The sequence below is a fragment of the Aquarana catesbeiana genome, linkage group LG10 (genome assembly GCF_042186555.1).
Source record: "Aquarana catesbeiana isolate 2022-GZ linkage group LG10, ASM4218655v1, whole genome shotgun sequence".
Classification (NCBI taxonomy): domain Eukaryota; kingdom Metazoa; phylum Chordata; class Amphibia; order Anura; family Ranidae; genus Aquarana; species Aquarana catesbeiana.
Window position 1 is genome coordinate 153,696,579 of NC_133333.1, and position 19,609 is coordinate 153,716,187.

At 43.2% G+C, this 19,609-nt stretch overlaps 1 protein-coding gene across 1 annotated transcript in view; it reads right to left on the reverse strand.

Annotated features, from left to right (window-relative positions):
• CYTH2 (cytohesin 2) overlaps positions 1-19,609 on the reverse strand; it is an 80,419-nt gene that overhangs the window by 24,725 nt on the left and 36,085 nt on the right. Inside the window, exons 4-8 of the mRNA XM_073602766.1 lie at positions 10,697-10,815; positions 8,066-8,146; positions 3,899-4,011; positions 3,129-3,277; positions 114-225 (exon numbers count right to left, since the gene is read on the reverse strand). Of these exons, the coding sequence (XP_073458867.1) occupies positions 114-225; positions 3,129-3,277; positions 3,899-4,011; positions 8,066-8,146; positions 10,697-10,815 (574 nt within the window). The remainder of the gene's footprint in view (positions 1-113; positions 226-3,128; positions 3,278-3,898; positions 4,012-8,065; positions 8,147-10,696; positions 10,816-19,609) is intronic.

Consider the following 19,609-nt stretch of genomic DNA (forward strand, 5'->3'; position numbering starts at 1 on the left):
CTCAACTGGACAGAATTATGTGGTGGGATTGCAAGAGAAGGAGCAGCTGAAAACAGAAGAAAGCAAGGCTAGATTTATGTCTGCTATACCCAAACCATGGCAGCCAGACTTACCGAGTTTGAGGAGCCAACCTTCTCTATCCGGATTAAAAAAAGTATGTGTGAGGTCATTCCCATCATCCTCTGGGATCTTAAATGGCTCATTCCTTATACTGTCATAGAGGTTCTGTAATAATAAACAAAACATCTTAAAGGCCAGTTCCAGGAAACAATCCAATTAGAGTATTGAGTCCAATTTAAAACACAGCATATTTATGCATTTGCCATGTTGCACGTAGAGTAGAGAAAGGCCAGAGAGTCAGGCATTAACCACTTCTGAAAATACCAAGTGCCTGGCTATCATGCTTATCCTGTGACTTCAGTACTTTCTGTCACTGATCAGCAGGGTAGAACGGACTTCATTCTGATTTTATTTTTATGTTCCAGGTTAGGGTCTCAAACTATTGAAGCCAGGGCCAGTCAGGACATTTGGCTTTTACATCAATAGTTTGTTCCGTGACTTGGAACTATACAAATTAGACTTCATAACAGCCAAGACAAGATTTTCAGAACAAGGTTAGCAAAGGCAGCATCCATAAGCCTCTTAGTTCCTTTAAACATTTATAGAGCTGTGAACCAAGAATTCCCCTTTTAATACAAAAAGTTAGGAATAATAATATTGGAGTCACGTTTGATTGAATGGTATTTTCAGCATCACCGACACGTGTTCTCAGATCATATTACCAACAAAACAGGGGTATGGCTTAGCAGCGGAGACATACGGATCTCTTCTGCAGAGCTCCACGTCTTCTACCCATATGTTGCCTTTCAGCCAATTATCACTCAGTGGTCATGACTAAGAAAAAGCTCTTATTTACTACACCAGGGGTCTCCAAACTTTCTAAACAAAGGGCCAGTTTACAGTCCTTCAGATTTTAGGGGGGCCGACTGTGGCCACTGAGAGTAGAAAAGGTCCAGACATCAGTTTTGGTGTCAGTGGGAGGAATTGTGTCCCACCATTGGTGTTATTGGGCCAAATTGTTGGCGTCATTGGGAAAAATTGTGCCCCATCATTGGTGTCATTGGGAGGAATTGTGTTCCATGAATGGTGTCATTGGGAGAAATTGTGCCTTATCATTGGTGTCAACAGGAGGATTTGTGTCCTTGGCCCTCATTGTTGGTATCATTGGGAGAAATTGTGCCCCATCGTTGGTGTGATTAGGAGGAATCGTGCCCCTTCATTGGTGTCGGTGAGGGGAAATAGTGCCCCAAGGGCCAGATAAATACAAGCAAAGGGCCGCACCTGTCCCCCGGGCTGCAGTTTGGAGACCCCTGTACTACAATAACAAGCTCCTCAGTAGACAGCTCACCCACTTCTGTCTCCACACAGAGCAGCAGGTCTGGCACACCTGGATCACAGAGAGACCCCTCGACTTAGCCAAGAGGACCCCCACATAACAGTAAATAATTCTAGCAACACTGTCGCCAGACAAACCCAACAGTACTGAAAACTCTCCTGAGACCTCCCAAACAGAACAGCCATGGACTTCCTAATGTCATGCATTAGGTCAGCTCTAAAGCAGCAGGTAGGATCAATTAAGAATTGCACAAAAGAGTCTAGAATCAGTGCCCTATAGCTCAAATATCCCTAGGTCATCCAGCAGCTCTCCCAACTGAAAGCCTAAATTAAAAACAAGAATTGCCCAGGAAATGCACTTTACTCCAAGTAAAATGATGGTTATGGGACTTTGCAGACCCAGCATTGTCTTTAGTTCCTAGAGAATTGTTTCACTGCACTAGAATACTGGCTCTGTATGTAAATATTTTATCTTTTGTAGCCATGATGTATGGCAGCATATTACGCCTATTTTTTTGTCAAGTCAAGCTCTGAACAGGATTGCACATGCAGCCTACTGAATAAATAGTAATCCCCTTATGGCGTTGTATACAAAATGGTCTGATCAGTAGGCATTTTAGCATTGTCCATATGTTCCTAGGGAAGCATTGGCAGCTTGTCCCCAACTGCACTTAGTTAACATTAAGAACATTAAGAGGACCAAGAAGAAGTGACAGGAGCATAGGGGGAGGGAGTCTTTTCACATCCATGGATTCCATAACCCAAGCATAATCTGTATAAATAAAATATAAATGGTTTAAGAAAATAGGAGCAGGAGATGAAGAGAAAAAATAAAATAAATAAATTTTGTTTGGACTATTTTGTGATCAGATGTTTTAGCATTCAAGAAATGTTTTTATGTTGGTGAAGTTTTGTGTTGATTGCTCTTTAACTACATGTGTTTTGTGTTAGGTGTTTGATTTGATATACGCCTTTAAATAGCTTGTACTGTGAGCATTTCAATTGTTGTGAACAAGCACGGTTCTTTTCATGTGAAACGCATCAACTGATCATCATTGCAATTTTGTCTGGCTCATGACAATACAGAAAATTCTACAGCATCTTTTGGATTCCAGTGTACGATCAATCTTTTCTTCTCTTCTTAATACTCCCTGGAAGGTAAAGGTGGGGTAAGCTGTAGCATTCAAGCCAGCGGGGACGCTAGAGCTGCTCCGCCCTGCATCACTATGAAACTACAAGCTCTCCGCTCCCAGACTAAATCTTCAGTCCAGGACTTGCCAGACTTCTACTTCTCCATGAGAGTCCTGGGACTAATGGTAGCATCCTTCAAAGCAGTTCCAATTGCCCAGTTCCACTCTAGACCCCTTGGCGTTAAGAAAGTACTTTCTTCTGACCTTCTGAAACATCCCGACAAATATCAGCCTATTGGGCTGGGGAGGAGTCCTGAGCATCTTGTCAGTGCAAGAGACTTGGATATCAGAAGAAACTGGTTTCCTTATCAATACTCTGAAGCTTTTGGTGATTTGGTTGTCTCTGCAACACTGGACCTCGGCAGGATTTTCCTAACTTTGGAGAGATTTTCTCTCACTTTGTTGTGTTTACAGGACAAGAAGTGAAGGGGAATCTCCCAACTGGGACACAGATGGCCATGTTTAGGACATACATTAGGAGAGGGAAAAACTCAGTTTCCAATCAAGTTACAAAGAAATGGAACATTTTTTTTTTTTTTTTACCCGTAGAAGCTCTTCAGGTAGGTCACCTCCATCATTAATCCCTCTATTCATTGAGATGAACCGCTCCACACCTGGCTTGTCACGGACGTTGGGATTGTGTAGACTAGTGTTCAGCATGATGACCGCAAAGGACAAGACATAACACGTATCTGTATAAAAAGAGAAAAAACAAATTTTCCTGAATTAGAAGTTGCATGTTGGTATAAGGACTCCAGAACAACACACATAAAGAGGCGCTGGGAACTTCTAGGCTTGCCAGTGTATTCAGATGAGGGAAAATTTCAAACAAGCTTAATGGCTCTGGTGAGGCAGCTCCAAAACACAGCTTCCCTCAATAGGCACTCAACAGTAGCTCAAACCATAGAAAATACAGAAAAGAACACCAGGGCAAAATGGGAATAAAGAGTCCAAGATATTTTTCTTTTAACCAACAAATAAAATTAAATATTAAAACATCCAACGCATTTCAGGGGAACGCCTCTCCCCCTTCATCAGGGCTCAAAACAGGATAAAACTTAGATGGACTGAGAAAGCAGTGACTTCACAGATCTAGATTAGAATGCTCCACATGGAGTAACGGCTTGATAGCAGCTGCCAAGCAGCAATGCACCAAAATGCGTTGGATGTTTTAATAGGACTTCAACCAACAATTAAAATGATCTTGGAATCTCTTATTCGGTTTATTTCTGGTGCTCCTTTCTGTATTTCTATGGCATGTTGGCGTAAAGCAGCTTATGACACATCAAGTCAGCGTGATTATGATGCAATACCTGTTGACTGGAACACTCCTGGATTGCACATGCAATATCTCTGAGCAAATGCCTCCATCATGCGGTCAATTTTCTGGGCTTCACCTGGTAGACGAAAACTCCACAAAAACTGCCTGTTGAACAAATGAACAAGAAATAAGCATCTACCAAACACCACAGGTTAAAAAGACAGTATATACTAACGCTTAATACAAGCAGAAATTATTACTTCCTTACAAGGCTTCATGTAGGCCACTGATACATTCATGGAAAATAGGCTTCTCTCATAAACCAGAACATAAATTCTATTGGAAAACCCTCAAAAAAAAAAAAAAAAAAGGGAGGGGGGGCGGGGGGGGCGGAGCGCCTTGGGGTGAATTCACACATACTGCATTGTAAAGCACCAGTAACTGCAAGGACACGCAACAAACAATGGTTTCCTGCGTGCCCCATTCACACTGCAATGCAGTACAGAGCTGCAAAATGAGCATTGTATGAAAATGCGCCACTTCTCACAACGTGTGATGCCACTTATGCTTGACGTATGTTATCTCGAAAGTGGTCTTCCAAAAGCATTCAGGTGACCTAAATGCTCATTTGTACACCATGCTGTACATTATAGTTTTGAGAGTACTAATTTTTTTTTTTTTTTTTAATGCTTCAACCTAAAAACTACGGAGGCACTTTCTGTGTTGGTTTTCCTAAAACATGGCTGAATTGTTAACGATAGAGCTGCTGTTTGTGATGAGACCGTTTGGTTCCTGGCTCCTCATTGGATCACATATTGAAGCTCTGTGAGACCTCTTGATCTGTGGGGTTCATCAGTCTTGGTAAACGGTTTGATGTGATGGTGGAGGGGCACCAGGATTATTCTCTAAACACAAGTAACGGGTTTTGAAGCATGGTGTGTCGCCACCTACGGACATTTAGGCGTTTGTGTTTAGACACTGTAGGGATGATTTTTTTATTTTATTGTTGATTTGTTATTAAACATGATTTTTCATAATTGAGTTTAATGAGATAGCACAACACATTTATTTGATTCATATGCTTTGCATTGCTGACATTCAAACAATAGTAAATGCTTCTGCCTTAAATTTAAATTTGTACTAAGCACTTTAAGCTCAGGTTTTTTTTTACTTTCTACATGTTAAAAGTCATCTGAGTTAAGAGATGTGGAAGCAGCCCTTCATTGGTTTTTAAAGATACAGGTTGCGGGGCTTACATGTTAATCAAGTCTCCATCAGCCAACAGCCAGTTAGTTACTCAATGCTTTATAGACTGTTCAGGTTTCTATTAAACAGCTACTGGCAGCCTTTGGATCTTTTATATGTTGGGTATTTCATATAGCTAACCCCAACTTCTGACTTTGTTTAACTTCAGAGCATTTAATTGGTGGGTCCAATTTAAATGGCATATCATCACACATGCCCGATAAGGTGTCTTGCTCAACTCCAAAACGCTGCACTTAAACCCTGGTGTGATGCAATCGCTTTAATAAATCTTTGGACTTTTGAATAAATATTGAATAAATCTTTTGGACTATTGTGTGCTGGCAACATCTTTCTCCTTGTACAGTAATCACCATTTAACCAACAGGTCATTTCTATAGCACCCTCATATGCCAGGCTTTATCCAGAAAGAAGTGCAATGTGAATATTCATGGTCTATTCTAAACTTCCCACAGGCTTCTTTTTGGGGCTCCGGTACAAAACCTCCACACTAAACATTCCTGGCATTACAGCCCCTCTCCACCATGACAATGGCAAAAAAAAAAAAAAAAGTAGGATTCTCCCAAATACCTTAAAGTTGTTGTAAACCCTTACATATACCTAGTGAAGTGACTGGCCTCAGGTGATACACAGATGAAACAAATCCACCTGCACAAGTTGTTTATCTTTCTCCTACATCAACTCAAGTGCAAAATTTACACAAGATCTCTCAGCTCTAAAAAGCTGGGGGAGGAGAGATTAATTTACATCAGTGAGGGGACCGCCGAGAGGCGATTGGAGGGAAGAGACACGCCCCCTTTATACAGCACACAAACAGAGCAGAGGATGTCAGTCAAAGGCTGTGCTGGAGCTCCATCCCGTGTCACCATTTTGCTCTTGGTGTCAGGAAAACGTGTCAGAAGTAACTCACGCAGATAGCAGAGGAAGGAAGCAGCAGAGAGAAATGACACTTAGTGCTCTGGATTGAGACAAGTACACACTATAGTGGGATATGCTTGTTTATATTTCAGGTCTGAGTTTTACAACCACTTTAAAAGGTAAGGACAAAGAAGAATCCTCCACATCAGTGAACACTGGTCCTCATGTATGAAGAGAAAACAAAACACACATTTACAAGGGTGCCTCTAATAATGTCATTTTGATCAGTGCAATGTAAGGCACTAAATGGTGTAGGCTCACCTGGACTAAAAGCTGGGAAACACTATATGGCGTACCACATGAATCAAACATGTAATCTAGTGCAATTTGGTGATCTCCTTGCTGTGATAAATATAGCTCTGACAAATACAGGCTTCTCTGTTCAGTATGAAATATTGATGACAAGGAAAGGCTCACTTATTCAAAAAGCAAGGTAGCATGCATAAACTCCATGGTCAGTTATGCTTTTGTTAAAGCCACACAGCTTGCTGCTGTTGAGTACGGGCTTTAAAAAAAAAAAAAAAACAGGGTGTTATTTGGAATGGAGTATCATCATACTCTTGAACAGATGAGCCTTTTCTTAGGCAATTCTTTCCTTTGCAGCACTGAACAGGTAGATGTACTTAAAGTGATTGTAAGGGTATTTTTTTTTTTTTTAAACATACATATCATACTTACCTCCACTGTGCAGCTCGTTTTGCACAGAGTGGCCCCAAACCTGCTCTTCTGGAGTCCCCCAGCGGCTCTCGCAGCTCCTCCCCACATCAGATAAGCCCCTGGGAGAAGCGCTCTCCTGGGGGATTACCTTGTGGGTGAGCTCCTGAGTCCAGCATTCGGCGTCCATAGAGGCCGAATGCAGGACTTGGCCCCGCCCCTCGCGTCATTGGATTTGATTGACAGCAGCGAGAACCAATGGCTGCGCTGCTATCAATCTATCCAATCAAGAGATGGGAGCCCATGGAAAGAGAGACAGCGCGTCCCTGTCTGTATGAAGGGGTTCAGGTAAGTAAAACGGGGGGGGGGGGGATGGGGCTAGGGGGCCTGTGACTGCAAGGTGTTTTTTCACCTTAATGCATAGGATGCATTAAGGTGAAAGAACATGAAGCTTTACAACCCCTTTAAAGAGCCTGCATTTGTGTACATCCATCAAATTGGGGGAGACCATCAACCTAATCATGATCTTTACAAGCTTGTTTGTCATCATATACTATATAGTGTTTTGCTAGTACATAATCTGGGTAAGGCCTATAGCATTTAGTGTCCCACACTGTAGCAAACTGATCCTCTTAGTGGCACCCTCGTATTTCTTTTTTTCCTCTAAAAATGTTATGATGGGATCAAAGTTTTACTGTTGCTAACATTTTTTTCCTCTGCATTTCTAGGTCTGTCATTAAATGTTCAGGTGTGCCTTTGGAGTGACTGGAAATAACCTTCAACAGAACTCCCAGGAGATACAAAAAAGTGCTTGTGATTTAACTTGGCAGCAGCCATGGAAGACTAAACTTATGAGCAGTGTTGGCCTTTAATAATCATCTAACAATCATCCTATGTGAATTGGCACTACTTGCTTTGAAAGACCATCTAGCAGAAAAGCTTTAAATAAATCGCAATGGCTTGATTACACAGAACAGTATGTACATGTACGTGGGTGGCCAGCTAAAACCTCAAAGTACTACCACAATTGTATACGTAAACAGTCAGCCACTTGCAACATGTTAATTGCACGCTCAAATGTACTCAGGGTTTCCAGACAAACCAGCCATATAAGCCTTGCATTGCATCTATACTAAAAATTATTTAAGAAGTGTTGCACAGCACACCTTATCTACATTTCAAAATATTATGTTATGCATAGTGGCGGAGTTTCTCATCGCCATCACTTGTTTTACAGTTTCCTGAATAGACCAACTTATTCTAGTCGGTAAAACTGACCACTTCCTCTTTTAGATTAGCCTTCCTGTTTCTTTGCACATAAGCGAGACGAAAAAGGAACCAGCTGGTGGTTTTACAGCAAAATGTATAGAAACAAGCTGCTGACCTGAGAGCTTGAACAAGATTTAGGTCTGTAAACTCATGAAGGTCCACAAAAGCATGAAGTACTGAAATGTTGAAGTCCTCCCTAGAAATAAAGAAAAAAGGAATTAGCTTTCTTTGTACTGCATACTTTGATTAACTATATATTTTAAGATTTGAACAAAGTATAAAAGTACAAAATATGGCCACAACTTTTTCAATTGAGTGATGACCTGTGATAAACTGTTATTGCTTTCTGTGTCTCCATGACACACAGGATGCTGAGAGCAATTTTCCCACCAGGGACCCTGACATTAATTAATGTCCGTCGGACCAACAGCATCAACAGAAAAATTCCTTGAGCGTTAAGGCGTCAACAGCAAAACACAGAGCTCGAGGAATATCTGTCTTATTTTCAGCCAGATCATCCTTCCGGTTAGGCCTGTCAGGCCGTCTGACCTGATCCTTTATGGACTGGCAGATACCAATTGCTGCAACAGCTGGCTGACTAGCTTAAAGCGGGATTCCGTCCGGGAAAAAAAACATTTAAAGTCAGCAGCTACAAATACTGTAGCTGCTGACTTTAAATAAGCACACTTACCTGTCCTGGGTGCCCACGATGTCGGCCGCCCGAGGCCAACCCGTCCCTCGGCTCCCGGCACCGCCATCCTAACTAAGGGAAACAGGCGGTGGAGCCTTACGGCTTCACTGCCTGTTTCCAACTGCGCATGCGCGAGTCGCACAGTGCTTTGTGAATGGGACGCGATGTGTTGTGGGACACACACAGTTCTCATAAGACAACGCGGGGAGGAGAAGACTGAAGATCAACGCGGCCTAGGAAGAGGTTGATTAGGAAGACTGCCTAGCAACAGCCATTTCACGGAAGTTAAAAAAAAATTTTTTTTTAGGTATTTTTTTATGCAATTTTTTTTTAGGGTGGACCTCCACTTTAACTGGCCAAAGAAAAGGAAGCCTTTAATAATGACTCCAATTTCTTTTTAACAGGGTCTTTCAAGCCCTGTGCGTTATCTACCGGACAAGTTAAGTTCTTGTTTAAGGAAGAGACATCTTCCGGTTGGCATGCTCCACTTAACAAACTTTTCATCAATGGGATATAAAAGGGAAAACTTCTTAGGAGGAACAAAAATCCTGTCAGGACGTTTCCAATCAGCATACACCGCCTGTTCCAACAGAGGGTGTAAGGGGAAAGCCTTTGCGGCCTGAAGAGGCCTCAGGGACCCCCAAAGAGGACCAGGGGGGCTCAGTAACCTCTGCAAGAGACAACATAAAGGCAGAACGAACCATCTCAGTAAGAGTCAGGATCAAAAGGCTCTGCAACTGAGAGGCAGACATCAACTGGATATCTTCTTGTCCAGATTGCTTGGAAAGCAGACCCAGGCCCTCTACAGAATTCTCAGCTTTTAGCTCTTCCCCATCCTCAACCCATTCCAGTTTCAAACTAGGAGGCTCCAGGGAGGGGGATTAACGCATCTTGCCACCCTGTGGTATGGAGGCAATCACGCCAACAATCCTGTGCTCTAACCCGGCTAGGGTCGAGGACAGTTCAACCTTGGTGATAACGGGTGAAGCAGCAGCGTTGACTGTAGGCAGAACACCAGATAGGCGCAGCGGCTCAGACTGCCCGGAAGCCTCTGGTGTTTTAGGGGATACAACACCAAGGATACGACTAGGTTCATCAGGAACTACTGATGACATTGGTGTGCCCTTCTCTGTAGTGTTAGTCCCGCTCCTCTTTTTTGAAGACATCTACTACCCACAAAAAGAGAGAGTTCCTGGGTGTAGTATTAACACACCTCAGAAGGGAGACCCTTTTAATAGGGCTCACCAAGCTCCTATGCAACAATCCTGCTAATTACCTTAAGCCTGCCAAGCAACACCAGGCGACTCACGTGACCCGGGTAAGGAGAAAAGAACCGCTGCAAATGCCTGTTTCAGAGCTGTGCGCAGGAACGTTCTGCGCATATGTGTGCACGTGTGCGGTCCCGGCGAACGGGCGTGGCTGTATTCGCATATGACGCAAATCTTTGTGCGCACAGATAAAGGCTATGGCTCATGTGCGGCGAAGTTTCCACCCCAAAATCGCATGGAATATGTAACATGTTCCCAAAAGGTGAACTTATCCTTTAAGTAAATGTATTGTACATATCTGGCTAATATTTGAGTTGTTTTTGAATTTACATTGGCTTGAACGTGGAAGAAAAGCACATACATACTTGAATTCTAACATAACAGAATAAGACATGGCCCGTGCTCAAGGAACTCCAGGGCCATTTTCCTCTTTACATTAAAGCATAGGTCAGGACAAAAAATACATATACACAGTGAAAAAGTACTAGTTTTCTCTCAACTCTGCTGCACTGAAATTCCTTAGCAGTGTTGTTGGTCCTGCCCAAGCTCTCCTCTAGACTACAGAATTCTGCCCCTTATGTTCCAGAGATAAGGATACTGGGAGTGTTCTATAGTCCAGCAACTGAGAAGTAACAACTGTGCTATGGTACACTTGGCCTAACATATGGAACAATCTGAAATGCCCATAGTTTCCAGTTGTCATTGTTCTATTGCAGGTGAGAGAATATGATTAATGGAGTGGCTGCTACAGAAACAAGAAAAGGTGTAAGTACAAATATGGGTGTACCTCTCTCCTAGATAGTCTCCAATGGCTGTCTTATTTAGGCCTTCGCCTTTGTATAAAAAACGAGCTATATCCTCTGCAGTGTTTCTTAGCAGATCATTCTCTTGAAGGTACAGGATCCCCTAAAATTATGAGAAAAAAAAATTAAAAAATTGTGTTGCAAAACGGTAAAAAAAAAAAAAAAAAAAGTGTACAATTTATATACATCATTTTCTGTCACACTACTGATTGAAAGGGATTCCATCACCCCTTATTTGAAAGGTATGCAAGCTTTGGGCCTTCCTTCCTGCACAGCACATTAGAAGTTACAGTGTGGGAGAACACAAGCGCTCCACAAAGCCAGTGCCAAGGTAAGATGACAGGTGGCAATTTCAGCCCAAAATAAATGTATGCCTGCTACATACCTCTAGCATTTATTTCCCCCCTTTTAAAAAGGAGAAAAATATTTATATGAAAAAAAAAAAAAAAAAAACAAACAAACTCACCTCCATACTGCAGCATTGGTCTGATTCTGAGGCTGACCCCTGCCAGTTCCAAGCCCCAGAACTGAACGATTACATGACCATTGATAACTCAGTTCTCTGTTAGCTTGGAGCAGAGAGCACTGACCACCAGTCACCCCTTTGCCCCTCCAGAGTTTACTGGAGCGCCAGGCAGGACAGGGGGCGGGCGCAGGTGGTTTTGGCAATCAGCGGCAAGCTGAGAACTGGAGCCAGCAGTCAATCACGCAGCTGGGTTGATCCTGACAACATGGTGAGGATCCTTCTAGAGCCTGGATAGCCCACTATTAGCCAGCTCTGGGTCACAGATGAGTAATAGTAAGTGCATGCTGCCTGTGACCCACAAAAGTAGTATGTCCAAAAAATCTTTGGCCACATTTTTAAAGAAAGCCTCTCTGTCCAATGTCTGGTGGCAACTCTGGCATGGCACTGGCTGAATTTCAAGCTTTTTGCACCTCAGGGCACTATAGACTGGAAGATGGGCCCAGTAGGTCACTGGATATATAAACGTGAACTAAAACCCTTCAGGACATCTAGCTGTTGCCAAGACATGCAGCATGAAGAGCTGGTGAGTAAACGTTAAGGCTCTGTTCACATCTTGGTGTTCTTTTGGGGGACAGGCGTCCTGCGATTCTGTTTGCGCAATTTTACAGCGACTGTTGCCCGACGAATCATGGCAAAATTGCGCCGCGATTGGGGTGCCATTGGAAGTGACAGTGAATGCACGGGAGTCTCGCGATTTGCTGCCGATTCAAATCGTGGGAGAGAAATCGCAACGATTCCGCTTGCGATTCAAAACGCCAAGATGTGAACGGAGCCTTATAGAACTGTCTCAACAGAAAGACAGGCCAAAGATTAAGGTTTATGGTATGGAATAGAGAGGTTGCAGGCCAGGGTGGATAAAAGTCAACGATTAAAAAAAAAAAAAAAAAAAAAAGATTTTTTTGATTTGAATAAAAATGTTATCAAAATTCTTTTGGAGTAAAAATCTATCTAAAGATAGTAATGTATCTTAAATAGAAAACTAATTTAGTTTATTCAGCATTAATTGGAGCTTAGTTATGTAGCATGAGGCTGTATAGTCTGCAACATTTACATTTTTTGGAAAACTCATTCAATGAATCCAAGCTCTGCAAGCTGAGATAACATGTACTGTATTGATGCAGTCACACAATTTCACAGTAACCAGGAGATAAAACAAAGTTGTGGAATATTCCTTTATCTCACTGTTTTGCAAATCTATGTACACGAAAAACTATTATTGAATCGGTTCTTATATCACCGTTTTACTAACCTGACAGCTTATTATTCGAAATAGGAAAACCCCGTTAAGACTTACCGGTAATGGTATTTCCATGAATCTTCCAGGACAGCTACTTGAGAGATGATTGGCTCCGCCCTCTACAGTAAACACAAATCAGACATAATTTAAAAGGTCCCTCCCTCTCATCTGACCCTCAGTTGTTTGAAGATCAAATAAACCTCCACCAAAAGTGCACACGGCAGAGGAATAACAGAAACTCACTAAAACACCACCACCAGGTAAACAAAGGAGACCAGTGAATACAGAATAGGGTGGGAATATAGACGCTGTCCTGGAAGATTCATGGAAATACCGTTACCGGTAAGTCTAACAGGGGTTTCCCCCCCCCCCTCATCTTCCAGGACAGCTACTTGATAAGGTATAGAATCTTGCTTAGGGAGGGACGACAGCCTGAAGTACTTTCCTACCAAAGGAGAGGTCCTGGCTGGAGAGCATCTAGACTCTATAATGCTTGATAAACGCATGAGAGGAGGACTAGACAGCAGCTTTAGAAATTTCTTCCCATGATGCTCCTGCTCTTTCTGCCCATGAGGTGGCCATGGATCTTGTGTTGAATAAGCTGTAATTCTGGAAGGAGGGGTGTGACCTGACGCTCTGTAAGCATCACAAATATCTTCCCTAATCCATCTGGAAATAGAACTTCTAGACGCTTTGGTCCCCTTCTTGGGGCCGCTGAACAACACTAAGAGTTGGGAGGATCCCCAAAACTCACTAGATTTTTCTAGATAAAGCAGAAGACATCTTTCCTCTTCCGCATTGGCAGAGGAACAAAAACTAGGAAGAACTACCTCCTGGGACCTGTGAAAGCAACTTTGGGTAAGTACAAAGGATCGGGCCTAATTACTACCCTGTTCTCTAAAATCCTCAGGAAAGGGACTCTAGATCAGAAATCCTTCTCCCTGACGTTATAGCCAAAAGAAAGGAAATTTTTAAGGAAATCAATTTCAAAGAAGACTCATGCAAAGGCTCAAAAGGAGCCCTAGTCAGAGCAATATTAACCAGAGAGAAATCTGTTTAACAGCCCTGGGTGTACATCTAGATCTGGCTGAAAGGAACCTCCTGGTCAAAGGGTTCTCAGCTAGTTTTTTTTTCTGTAAGCAAAGATAGGGCAGCATACTGAACCCTAAGGGTGTTGATAGAAAGTCTTTTCTCCACTCCCCTCTGTAAAAAATCTAATATATAGGGAGTAGAAATAGAATCTATTTCTGTCTTCTGCCAGAAGACAAAAGTCCTCCAAAAACTTTCCCACAAATCTTCCTTGTGACTAACTTACAGTGTCCAAGATAATCTTAATAACCCTCTCTGAACACCCCCTTAGCTGTAGGATGCGCCGCTCAGCCTCCAGGCCGTCAAATGGAAGGTTTGAGGGTTTGGGTGCAGCACCGGGGGGGGGGGGGGGTGGTTCTATTGAGAGAGCTCTCAGCAAGAACCAACTCCTCCTGGGCCACCAAGGTGCAATCAGGATAACTTACGCTTGGTCCTGAATAATCTTCTGAACTACTAGCGGTAAGAAGGGAAATGGAGGGAAGGAGTAGGCCAGAGTGAAATCCCACGGGAAGGAGAGTGCATCTTTGTCTCTCTTTCCAGTGAGAAGAAAGCCAGTAGTTTTTTGTTGAGACTGGATGTAAAAAGATCCACTGTGGGAAGACGACACTTTAGACCTCCTGTAACGTGTCTTGATTCAGTTCCCAACAGCTGGCACTGATGTTTACTCTGCTCAGATAGTCTGCCAGAACATTCGCTGTCCCACTGATGTGCACCACCCTGACTGAATAGACATTGTCCTCTGCCCAGGACAGAATCTGCTGGGTTAACAATAGAAGAGTATCGAAGCAAGTGCCCCCTTGCTTGTTTAGGTACACCAAGGTCCTGGCATTGTCCGAAAAAAATCAACAGGTCCTTTGAATTGACCCTCTCCTCCAGAGCAATTAAAGCCTTCCCCACGCCTCCTCTGGCAACCAGTTCGCACCCCAGGCCTACAGACTGTAGTAATTTTTATTGGGAAATGCTGTGCCCAGTCCCTGCAGGTGTTCTCGCTGCTCCCACCAGGACAGATTGAGAAAATCCTCTTGGAAGCTGTACGAGCTGATCCAAAGAACTTTTTCTGCAACCCCAATGGTGCAGAAGAAACGCCTTAAGGGGCCTGGAGTGCAATTGGGCCCATGGCATCCCAGGGATGGCTGCAGTCATTAAGCCCAACAACTGCATGATCTGACGATGGGAGGCCTGCAGGAGCAACTTGAGACTCTGCATAGAGAGAAGAATCTTTAAAATCTTTTCTGGAAGAAAAATCTTTTGGGCAACAGTGTTTATTAGGTAACCCAAAAAGGGCATGTTCTGGGAGGGAACCAGGCAAGAATTTTTCTGGTTGACCTTGCACCCCAATTTCTGAAAGATCTGTAAGATCAATTGTAGATCCTGAACAAGTGTCTTTCTCTCGGGCAAAGATCAAAAAAACGTCTGAATATGGAACGATCAAATACCCACTGTATTCGAAAATAGGCCACGACTTCGTCCATGATTTTCGTGAAAATCCTTGGTGCTGCCGAGAGACCAAAAGGGAGGGCTTTGAACTGCCAATGACTTGGACCATTCTCCATGAGAATTGCAAATCTGAGGAACTTTTGATGACTCCGGCAGATAGTTACATGAAGATAAGCGTGCTGAAGATCCAAGGTTACCATGAAAACCCCTAACAGATTTCTTACAGAATAAATGTTTTCCACCCGGAAACATCTGTAGATCATGAATCTGTTCAAGACGCTTAAATTGATGACCATCTAAAAAAAACGCTGGAAGCCTTCCTTACCTGAAAGACGTGAGAATAAAATCCCCTGGATTTTTGATCTTCCGGAACAGGAGAAATAACTCCTCCCGTTTCCCACATTGTAATCAGATTCACCATGGCCTGCCGTCTCTCTTGGTCCCTCGGCAGATGGGCAAGAAAAAACCTCTGGGGAGGGGGGGCTTTTGAATTCCAACCTGTAACCTCTTTCTATCATTATGAGGATAAAGTGATTTTTGGAAATCTCTGCCCATTCCTTGACAAAATGAGACAGACAATCTCCCTCCTACCCCTGCTCTGGCCTCACTGGGGATTTTTAGTAGGGGCTGAAAGAGCAAAGAGTGCCCCCCTTTTTGCTTGTCTTTGTTAAAAGACCACTTTTTTCTTTGCCTGTTGCCTATTGGCCTTAAATTTAACTTTGTTTTGGAAGCCACGAAAAGGCCTCTTATTCTGGGGCTTACACCTTTGAGAAGATGGAAACCGCTTACTCTTCTAGGAGGAACAAGCTAGGACTTCCTCTAAGGAAGAACCGAGTAAGAGCTTGCCCTCAAAGGGTATGCCGCCGAGTTTATTCCTGGGGGTCACCTTCACCTTCCCAAGATTTCAGTCAGATGGCCCGTCTAGATGAATTAATGAGTGCTGAAGTTCTGGCTACAGATTTTACAGAATCTGCCACCGCATCAGCCAAAAAAGCAACTGACTTGGCAATAAGTGGAAGAGAATCCTTGATCTCCTCTATGGGGGTGTTGGAGGAAAGAAGGTCATCCAGACGTTGGACCCACACAGCTAAAATTCCTAGCCACACAGGTGGAAGCTACAGCTGGCCCTAAAGAAAAAGCAGCAGCATCCCAGGCCTTACGCAATAACAAGTCAGCCTTTATATCCATCTAATCCTTAAGGACTCCAGAGTCCTCAAATGGAAGATCTGACTTTTTGGACACTTGTGACTTAGGAGCATCTAATCTAGGACATTTGAAGAAAACTTCCTCAAAATCGGACTGAAAGGGAAAGCTTCTTTTATGCCCTCTAGACTGGAACAAACTTTTTTAAGGTTCTTTCCACTCAGAAAGAATTATGTCCTTGAGTGAATGATGCACAGGAAAAGACCTAGACTTCCGTCCCAGGAGACCCCTGTACATTTTATCCTGAACAGATTGAGCTTGCTGAGGCATCTAGATTTGTTGAGAAGTATATATTGACTTTAGTAGTTCGTCAATATCTTCAACTGGAAAAAGATACCCAGTTGAGCTACCAGTATCCTCATCTTCTGATGCAGACTCCTCATCAGATGAAGATACCGGATTCTCACCTTCTTCCAGGTCAGAAACATTACGTGAACTAATGGTCCAAAAAGAGGCAGAGACTTAGCTGATGCTGAAGGCTCCTGAGTCACAGGCTTAGACGTGGAAGGTCCAAGCCTGGCTACTCTGTCGTTAAAGGACCAAAAAGAGGCCACTACCTCCTTCATAGTAAAGTCATCAACTCCTTAAAAGAAGCAGTAGACCCAGAACCCGCCTTTGACGGAATACAATCTTCACAAAATAGTTTTTTAAAAGATATCAGAAAGCCTGGCTCTATAGTTCCCACATTTTTTCTTTACAGGTTTGTCAACCCAGAAAAAAACAGAAAACCATAAAAAAGGCTTGTACAGACCCCCCTGCTGCAGTAGCTCTTTATCCACAGACAAGGGCTTACCTTGGCAGTATTGAACACAGATGCTACCACTGGCTCAACTCGAGCAGGTGCTCCATCCTCAGTCCTGTCCTAAAGTTCCATAGAGGAGAACGAAGACCAACTGGAGAGACTCCTCTGACTGCCGCTGCACCGCTAAACTAGCCTGCCCTGCATCTGGCAGACTGTTTCCAAAGCAGCGAGTCCCCGGCATTGTACCACGCTGAGATCCCTTAAGAAACAGCGCCCTGGAAGTGCCTCATGTGACTTCCGGTGCGGGCACCATCCTGCCACAACAGCGCAAGTCCACCAATGCCATTTTGTACACCCAACGCGGGGAAGACACGAGGCGGATGTCTCTCCATACAGCTAGACGCTGGACATGGAAGGGAGTTGCTGCAGCTAAACCACCAGGGAGGCAAGTAACCCAAAACATACAGGGGGCCCTTCTTGGTCTAAAAAATATAGAAAAACATCCCAGACATGGCCACAACCAGTCCTGGATATTACCACAGAAGGGGGGTCCACCAACCACAGTTACCACACCTATGAAAAATAAACATTACGGTGTGCTCCTGGAGGGTCGGGAAAAACAAAACAACTGGAGGGTCAGAGGGGAGGAAGGGACCTTTTAAATTGTGTCAGATTTGTGTTTCCTGTAGAGGGCGGAGACAATTATCTCTCAAGTAGTTGTCCTGGAAGATGAGGAGAGAAACCTTTATTTTGTTTGCAAATATTAAAGATTCTAACTACCAGCAAGACTATGTCCTTACATTTAAAGAGCACTGCAATTTCAGAGCCATCATGGCAGCGCCCATTAACGGGCATCCACTCACCTGCAGCCGCCACGTCGCTCACCTTGTTGAATCACTGCCACATCACTAGCTGTTCCATTAAAGTGAATGGGACTGTCGTGAGTCAACAGCGGGTCAGAGGAGGAGCCGCTGCGGGACAAAGATGACAGATGCTCTTTAACCGGTTCCTGACCGGCTCACGCAGATATACTGCGGCAGAATGGCTCCCCTGGGCGAAATCCCATATGGGGACGTCCTTCCCTTTTCACGCGCCCGCTGCACGGCGGGAGACCCGATGCATGTGGTCAGCGGGCACGATTGGCAGCACTGAGATTTGTGTATGTAAACACACAAATCCCTGTGCTGTCAGAGGAGAAGAGCCATATCATTTGTTCCTCCTAAGTAGGAAAAAAAATGATATGTCTCCTCTCCTAGTCAATCCTATCCCCATACAGTTAGAACACATCTAAGGAACACTTAACACAATTAACCCCTTGATCGCCCCCTAGTGTTAACCCCTTCCCTGCCTACACATTAATCAGTGCATTTTTATAGCACTGATCGCTGTATAAATGCCAAAAAAAAATAAATAAATTTTTTTAAAAAAAGTGTCAAAAGTCTCCGATCTGTCCGTCGCAATACCGCTAAAAATCGCAGATCACCGCCATTACTAGTATAAAAAAATTAAAATGCCATAAATCTTTCCCATAATTTGCAGACGTTATTACTTTTGCACAAACCAATCAATATACGCTTATTGCGATTTTTACCAAAAATATGTAGAAGAATATATATTGGCTTAAACTGATGAAGAAATGTGTTTAAAAAAAATAAAAAAAATTGGGGGATATTATAGCAAAAAGTAAAAAATAGTTTTTTTTTTTTCAAAATTGTCACTTTTTTGTTTATAAAAAACGTCAGAGGTGATCAAATACCACCAAAAGAAAGCTCCATTTGTGGGGGAAAAAAAAGGATGCAAATTGAGTTTGGGTACAGTGTCGAATGACCGCGCAATTGTCAGTTAAAGCGACGCAGTGCCAAATTGTAAAAAGTGCTATGGTCAGGAAGGGGGTAAAATCTTCTGGGGTTGAAGTGGTTAAAAAATAGGATTTAAAGAGAGTTTATTTAAATCAAGCCTTTTTACTAGTGATTTAAATCAAATCCACCCTGTTGCATGCGCAAGCAGACACCAGCAAGGAAGGCGGATTGTGGCGAAATAACTTTGGATCACTACTACCCAAACATATCCTAGCCAGAGAAGTTTCCAGGTGCACTCTGAAATTAGGTGGTTAGCAGAAGATGGAGCAATGGCCCTAAACATTGTGTGCATATACAACACAGTGGGGTTGATTTACTAAAACTGGAGAGTGCAAAATCTGGTGCAGCTGTGCACAGAAACCAATCAGCTTACAGGTTTTATTGGCAAAGTTTAATCAACCAAGCTGAAGTTAGAAGCTGATTGGCTCCCATGCACAGATGCAATAGATTTTGTACTCTCCAGTTTTAATAAATCAATCCCATTGTGTCGTTAACACAGAAGTTTTTCTTCGGTAAACCTTGAAAAGCTGCTTAAAGTGTGAGCCCTGTATGAATTTATTCCACTCTTTATTTTGGTCTTTCTTGCAGAGCAAAGAGCTGGTCCTCTGCTTTTGCATTTTTCTTCATATCCTTAATTTAAAGGGGTTGTAAAGGTAAAAATTTTTTCACCTTAATGCATTCTATGCATTAAGGTGAAAAAACTTTTGACAGTACCGCCGCCCCCAGCCCCCCCGTTTTACTTACCTGACGCCTCGAATCTTCGCTGCTCGTCCTCGTCATCTTCATTGCAGCTCAGCCTGGTCG